The sequence below is a fragment of the Cottoperca gobio genome, chromosome 6, assembly GCF_900634415.1.
Source record: "Cottoperca gobio chromosome 6, fCotGob3.1, whole genome shotgun sequence".
Lineage (NCBI taxonomy): Eukaryota > Metazoa > Chordata > Actinopteri > Perciformes > Bovichtidae > Cottoperca > Cottoperca gobio.
Genome location: NC_041360.1, coordinates 5377325 through 5385175, shown reverse-complemented (window position 1 = coordinate 5385175; position 7851 = coordinate 5377325). Strand labels below are relative to the sequence as shown.

Below are 7851 nucleotides of genomic sequence, written 5' to 3'. Positions count from 1 at the left end.
TCCTAAACCTCTAACATTTTCAATAACATTTGAATACCTCAACCTTTCATCCAAACAAAAAACAACAGTTTTTTTCTACAATAGTAACTTTACTCTATCTCTCTTAGAGGTAGTAAGATGTGTAGGAGAATTCATGAGGACCACTGTGCTAAGAGAATCTAACTGCACTTAATTATGCGACAGCAGATGATATTGACATTGGTCTCACTTACTGTACATACTTTCGGGTCATTTCACTCAGTGGGGAACTTTCCTATTTTAAAAGACTATTCGACTGCAGCCTCCTTGTCTGTGCCGAAATTAAAAATAATCAACTGTCCAATCAGAGCTGGAGGGCAGAACCCTCAAACTGCTTGAGGGCTTATCATCACTTACTGACGGCAGCCAAGACAGACAGACTTTGACATTAAGACAATTTCCTGTGTGAATCTGTTACATTTTGTGATTGGTGATCTGCAGTTTTAATGGCCGGATTGTGCTACAGGAATTCTGTACAGACGGACACTTCTTCTTGTAGTTTGTTCTCAAAATAAAAATAAAAAGCTTCAGTATTACTACAGCTATAATTTGGAACACGCCAATTTATTACATCATCAACCTGTGTGCACAGACCCCTGTTGGCAAGAAGAGCAAGAAAGCCAGCAGCAAGATCATGTTTCCAATGCCAGCATGGGCTGAAGCAGACAAGGCGTCTCCACAGGACATCATCCCTCATATTGTGCTGAATGTAACAGGGAAAGACTATCCGACTGCCACAGAGCTGCTCAAAGACTGCACCCTGCCTTCACTGATCCAGGTATTTTTCTGTTTTTTTGTAGTTAGTATACCTTACTGTATGTCTTTACAAAATGTAACATATCTCTTGGTTGTTCAGTCTATAACCATAAACTAATGTTTCCTTTTCTCTTTTGGACTTGTTAGGTTTTGAATGATTTGGGGTTGGGACCCAGCGGCCCACCCATCCCTCCTCCCACCACTTTCTCTATGGTTCCTTTCCCCCAAAACAGGGAGCAATCTAACAGTAAACTCACCTGTAGCTGTTTCACCTTCCTGGTTTCCTCAGGGCAGGACAAACAGGCTGAGGAGAGGAAAGATTCAGAGGAAGATGTGCAAGCATCAGTTGTAAAGGTAATGATCATTTTGCACTTGAAATTACCAATGAGGAAGTGAAAATCATTTCTAAGAAGATTTAGTGGCAAGAAGCTGCAGGATTTACAGTAAATGTGAAGAATAATTAGTACTAAGAATTTCCCTGCCATTAAATACAAGCTTTCACTCAATTCTATCATCGTCACAGGTTTATGATACCAAATTATAACTGATAACAGATAACAAACTGATATTACAAATGTCAACATTAAAGATTCAGAATGGTGTTTGTGTGTGCACTCTAAAGGAAGAGGCAGCAGCATCACTTTCCAAAGGTCGCAGCAGGGGCAGCATTAAGGAAAGTGCCTTAACAAAGGACAGGGATAAAATGAGCAGAGAGACTCAGAAGAGCAAGAGACAAACTTCAGCCAAGTCAAAAGCAAAGGGATCGGACGTGTCTCGCCTGTTACACGTGTCCTCCATGTCTGACTGCACTGAACAAGACCAACACCAAGGAAATTTAGAGCTGAAACGCAACCAGAGGTAAGGGGAAACACACACAGACATACTCTATAACAGGGGTGCCCAAAAGGTCAATCGCGATCGACTGGTCGTAGTGCGGGTAGGTCGTGCACTGTTTAAAAAAAAAATATATATATATATATATATATATACCCCCAACGGAACCCCACGGCTCCTGAAAGTTTTTGGTTTTTTCCTTGCCTTGCGCATTCACATTCCCTCTCCTCGCTCCCACAAACACACACGAGCGCACACACCTGCAGTCAGAGACATAGCGGAGGAAAGGAGAGGAGTGAACCCCCCCCCCCCTCCGTCGCAGCATTTTTAATACAGGAGGATCACTTTGACCTGGTCATTTTTAAAGTAGGTCGCAAGCCAAAAAAGTGTGGGCACCCCTGCTCTATAAGGACACATTCTGCTTTGTTGTTGTTGTTACTAAGTGAGTGTGTGTGTGTGTTTTTGTGCATTTATTTGTGTGCAGCCTGACAACATTTCGCTGGATTGTACCAGCAAACGGTGAGATCGTTCTGAAGGTCTGGTTCTACTCGGATTCCCCAGGAAAATTTGAACAGACCTTCAACTTTGAGCTACTGGGGACCCAGAGACTCTACCAGCTGCTCTGCAGAGGAATTTGCACCTATCCCTCCATCTGCAAAGACTACACGTCAGTCAGCAAGGAGAAGGGAGGGAAAGGGAGGGAAAAAGAGGGATTATTATAGATAAATATAGATACTCCAAAATAAGTTTTTCTTTCCTTTTATCAATAAAATCTATGAATCATTAAAAAGTGCAGTGTTATGAACATGACACAAAGGGTTGAACTTTAAAGCAACGACTCAAGACAATGTTTCAAAAGTAAAAAGGTCTTTACTCAAGAACGTGCAAATACAACAACAAAAAATCACTCATGAGGAAAAAACGTAGAACAAAGGAAAGGCAAAAAACATGAACTAAACTAAACTAAAGGCAAAATTCTACGATGGCTACTTGATTAAAAAAAACACTTGCTCTCTTGGTGGCAAAAGCACAAGACAAACTGGCACAGGACAAAGGGAGACAAGGACTATATATACACACACACACGATAATGGGAAACAGGTGGCGACAATCAAACAGGCGGGAAACTCACAAACAGGAAGTGCTCTGAAACAAGATGGAAAGGTAATTACAAAATAAAACAGGAAGTGCAATGACAGACAGTGCATGACCAGACTAGATATGAGTGACTGTAACTTTAAGTGAACAATGAGACAAGACTAAACATACATCTAAATAGACTATAAACTAAACATAAAACATAAATACATTAACACACATGACGGGATGTTACAGTACCCAACCACCCCCCCCCCCCCCCCCCCCCCCCCCCCTCTAGGGACGACTCCTGACGTCCCAGGCACTTTAGGGTGACATCGATCGAAATCTTCAATCATGGTCTGATCGACAATGAAGCTCGCTGAGACCCATGAACTCTCCTCAGGACCGTATCCTTCCCAGTCCACAAGGAATTGTCTTCCCCGTCCTTGCTTACGGACTGCCAGAAGCTTCTTATCGGCGTAGATGGGACCTCCCTCGACCATCTGGGGGGATGGAGGGGGCTTGGAGGCAGTAACCAGAGAACTCTCCCTGACTGGTTTTACCTTGCCAACATAAAACGTTGGATGGACCTTTAATGACCTGGGCAGACGCAAGCGCACAGACACTGGGTTTATCACTTTTGAAATTGCTAGCTTTTCCGACATGACATGGAGAGGTAAGTCATTGGTAGCTAGCCAAACTCTTTGTCCAAGCCGACAACGTGGAGCAGGTCTGTGGTGTCGATCCACCACCTTCTTCATCCGGCTGGCGCTGCGTAGGAAAGATGTCTGGTTCTGGGATACCAGGCACCGCAATCCGGTCTCAAGCTCCTGGTTGAGCCGCCTTAACTGGCCATCGGACTGAGGGTTGTATCCTGAAAACAGGCTGAAGGTGGCTCCAAGGAGATGGCAGAACTCCTTCCAAAAACGCTCGGTCTGAAAGAATGTCCCTGGGAAAACCATGAATACGGAACACATGATGTAACATGACCTCTGCTGTTTCCTTAGCAGAGGGAAGCTTTGGAAGTGCAATAAAATGTGCCATTTTACTAAATCTATCCACCACCATTACCTTCTGATATGGGTAATCCAGTGACGAAGTCCATTGAGATGTGGGAAAACAGGAAGAGGCTGGAGCAATTCCATCTGTGCTTCGGTGGAGGTCTTGTTTCTGGCACAGACAGTGCAGGCCGCCACATATTCTGCCACCTGTTTCCTCACCAGAAACGTTGCTGGATCACAAAGGTTGTACGTTTCACTCCAGGATGACAGGCGAGCAAAGACGTGTGAGCCCATTGTAGGACCTGTGAGGGGACAGAAACAGGGACAAACAACCTATTTTGTGCGCAACCACTAGGTGCCATGCCATGAAACTGCTCCAACCATACGTTTATGTGGAAGGATGCTCTCAGGTTCTTTAGCAACAGGTTCGGGATCATACAAACGTGACAATACATCTGGCTTAGTGTTCTGTGAGCCTGGTCTTTATGACAATACAAAATTAAAAAGGTTGAAAAACAATGACCATCTGGCCTAGCGGGAGTTCAGTCTCTTGGACTTCTTAATGTAGTCCAAGTTCTTATGGTCAGTCCAGAATAAAAATGGTTGTTCCGCCCCTTCCGGCCAATGACGCCACTCTTCTAGAGCCGCTTTCACTGCCAAGAGTTCTGTGTTCCCCACATCATAATTCCTTTCCACAGCGGTCTACTTGTGCGACAGGAAGGCACATGGGTGGAGTTTGTCATCCTGGGCAGATCTCTGGGACAACACTGCTCCGATGCCGTCGTTGGAGGCATCCACCTCCACTACGAATTGTCTCTGTGGGTCTGGCACGGTGAGAATGGGAGCGGTAGTGAACAGCCTTTTGAGTCTCTGGAAGGCTTCTTCTGCCTGAGCATTCCACTCAAACATGACCTGAGACGTGAGAATATGCAATGGTGCTGCAATGGCACTAACTTTTCTTATGAACTTTCTGTAAAAATGTTCAAAGCCTAAAAATTGCTGTACCTTTCTTTTGTTGTTGGGGGTCCAGACTTTAGGGAGGAGTCAATGTAAGTCTTCATGGCCTCTCTTTCAGAGAATGCTGTGCCGAGTCAAATAAATGGAACCTAATTTTCTCAGTGTGAGTGTTATCAATGGTTATCTGAACAGGTTGAGTCACAAGAGTTATTTGAAAAAAGAGTTTGCCATCTAAGTCCCTGGTCTTAATCGGGGCAGTCAAAGTGACAGTCCTAATGCTCAGTTCTTTGGCCAAACCCCATTAGATTTTCATCTGCTCCTGAATCTACCAGTGCACCCTGAGTAACGGTTTGGTCACGGATTTGGATTTCTACCGTGGTCAATGAACACGGAGGGAAGTCAGCCGCAGAAAATCGGCTCACCAGCGTCCTCCGCTGTGCAGATGAGCCTCTCCTTTTAATGGGCATGACAAGGATACATGGCCATGTTGTCCACAGTAGAAACAACATCTCTCCAGGTAACGGCGCCGTCTCTCTTCTGGTGAGATCTTGGCTCTGCACAGCTGCATGGGTTCCCCTGGTGCAGCAGAGGGGGCTGGTCTCTCGGGTGACGCTGAGAATGGAGGCCTGGGGCTTGAAGGAGTAGGCACGCGCTCCATGGGATTTAGGGAACGTGCACAGGTCTTACATCGCTCTTTGCTTCTTTCATGAAGTCTATTATCAATTGGAATAGACATGGCAATGATGGAGTCCAGATCTGGGGGTAACTCATGGGGATCTAATTGGTCTTTAATAGAGTCTTTTAGACCATTCATAAAAGCGTTTATCAAAGCCGCGGTGTTCCAACTGCTGTCCGCTGCTAATGTGCCAAACTCTATCGCATAGTCTGTTACTCGTTGGAGTCCCTGTTTGATCTGCATGAGCAGTCGTGAGGCTTCTCTGGCAGGTGATGAGTGATCAAACACATGGCTAAGAGTCTGCGTAAATATGTTCAAAGACTGACAAACAAGGGAGTTTCTTGACCACTCTGCAGTAGCCCAAGCAGCGACATGTGAGACAGTCTCCAGAATGCCAAACGAAGCATCGTTCCTGGGAAGGTGACTTGATCCGCCGCAGGAACAGCAGGTGACATGCTAGGCTTTGCTGCAGTAGTTGCAGAAGGACCAGCTTCAAGGTGTGTAAGAAGTTGCTGCATCTGGACTGCCAGGTGGTTCACTTGATTGGTGACAACTGACTGGAATTCTCCCTGGCGGTTGGCGAGGTCGATCATTCCTTGGTTGATGGAGGACAGCTGTTCGGCATGGTGTGTTAGCCTAGCTTTCTGCGCTAACACAACGGCCTTGAGCATGCTTGAGTCGGCTGAGTCCATTTTGTGGCCAGTTCGTTCTGTTATGAACGTGACACAAAGGGTTGGATTCAAAAGCAACAACTCAAGACAATGTTTCAAAAGTAAAAAGGTCTTTACTCAAGAACGTGCAAGTACAACAAAAAATTAGTGATGACAGTGCGATACTGAAGCTTCAATACGTGCTTCAAACCCTGAACTACAATTCCATAGAACCACTGCTTCGAAGCTTGCTTCAAATCACGTGACATATGACGTCCGAAGCAGTAACTGCTTCACTGCCTGAATGAATCACCGGACTGGTTTGCGGTCCAATCAGGTGATTCACTGGCACTGTCTCGTTTCGATTCTGACAGGTTGAGACAGTTTTGAATTTGAGCGTCTCACCACTTTATGAGTTGTTGTCGTAGTATGCGTTGTTGCTGTTGAGTTGTTGGTATTGCATTTGTATTGGATTGTATTGAATCATTATGGAGCCAGCCAACTAGCGAAACAATTTTTATGCACGCCAACATCATCTTCCTTGTGAGCAAGTAAAGAAACCAAATTTAAATCTGTTGAAAGAATAATATACATCCCACATATTTATACCCAGCCCCAGTGGCTTGCCGCAGAGGCCCGGGGTTTGAATCCGACCTGCAGCCATTTGCTGCACATCAATCCCCTTCTCTCTATGCAATCTTAAACTGTACTATCATTTAAGGCGTATAAAGCCCACATTCTTTTCCCAGCACTCACTTCTCAATAACACGTACACACAATCAATCTTTATTTTTAAATAGAACATGAACATATTCAGTCTTAGATGTGTGCGTCAAAGAATTTTCAAGGCAAAGATACTTTAAATCCACTGCAGCCTTGCACTTCCCCAGTAGAGGTCACTGTACCTGAAGCTTCGAGTAATGAACCCATTTTCGAAACAATTGGCTGAAGTGGTTCAGTGCTTCACAAAAGCTTAATTTGCCCATCACTACAAAAAAATCACTTATATGAGGAAAAAACATAGAACAAAGAAAAGGCAAAAAACATGAACTAAACTAAACGCAAAATCCTACAATGGCTACTTAATTCAAAAAACGCTGGCTCTCTTGGTGGCAAAAACACAAGACGAACTAGCACAGGACAAAGGGAGACAAGGACTATATATACACACACACGTAATTGGAAACAGGTGGCGACAATCAAACAGGCGGGAAACTCACAAACAGGAAGTGCTCTGAAACAAGAGGGAAAGGTAATTACAAAATAAAACAGGAAGTGCAATGACAGACCGTGCATGACGAGACTAGACATGAGTGACTGTAACTTTAAGTGAACAATGAGACTAGACATGAGTGACTGTAACTTTAAGTGAACAATGAGACAAGACTAAACATACATTTAAACAGACTATAAACTAAACATAAACCATAAATACATTAACACACATGACATGACAGGTGCACCCGGCCAATGGTGCATTCACATGCTCCTGATGGTCCCATTTCCCGAGTTGGGAATTCATTATTCCGACTTAAGTGTGTAAAAATAGATAAAAATGGAGGTAAAAATACATTGCAATACATTTAAAGAACACATTGACATTATTTTTGACTGCAAGAACTAAGGGGTTACTAAATGTGATTTCAGTTGGACTTAATGACAATTTATGTTTTCTCCAGGACTCTTTTTGCCCTCAGTAAGATCGTACCACAAATGGAAGAAGGGCACCAAAAGGCTTACACAATCAAATCTGGATACTTTGAGTTTGGATCGTTACTCTGTGGCAAGACCAGAGACAGGTGAGAGGCTGTGATTGGTTTAGTGTGTTCATATCAGTCTTTGGTTTTATATATTTACAGATTCACATGTGTCTCTGTTT

General features: G+C 44.0%; 1 protein-coding gene across 1 annotated transcript in view; it reads left to right on the top strand.

The window, feature by feature from the left end:
• The window catches only part of hydin (HYDIN axonemal central pair apparatus protein), a 102169-nt gene that overhangs the window by 64610 nt on the left and 29708 nt on the right, over nt 1–7851 (top strand). The window contains exons 51-55 of the mRNA XM_029433246.1: nt 611–796; nt 922–1128; nt 1397–1632; nt 2093–2275; nt 7652–7771. Coding sequence (XP_029289106.1) covers nt 611–796; nt 922–1128; nt 1397–1632; nt 2093–2275; nt 7652–7771 — 932 coding nt within the window. The remainder of the gene's footprint in view (nt 1–610; nt 797–921; nt 1129–1396; nt 1633–2092; nt 2276–7651; nt 7772–7851) is intronic.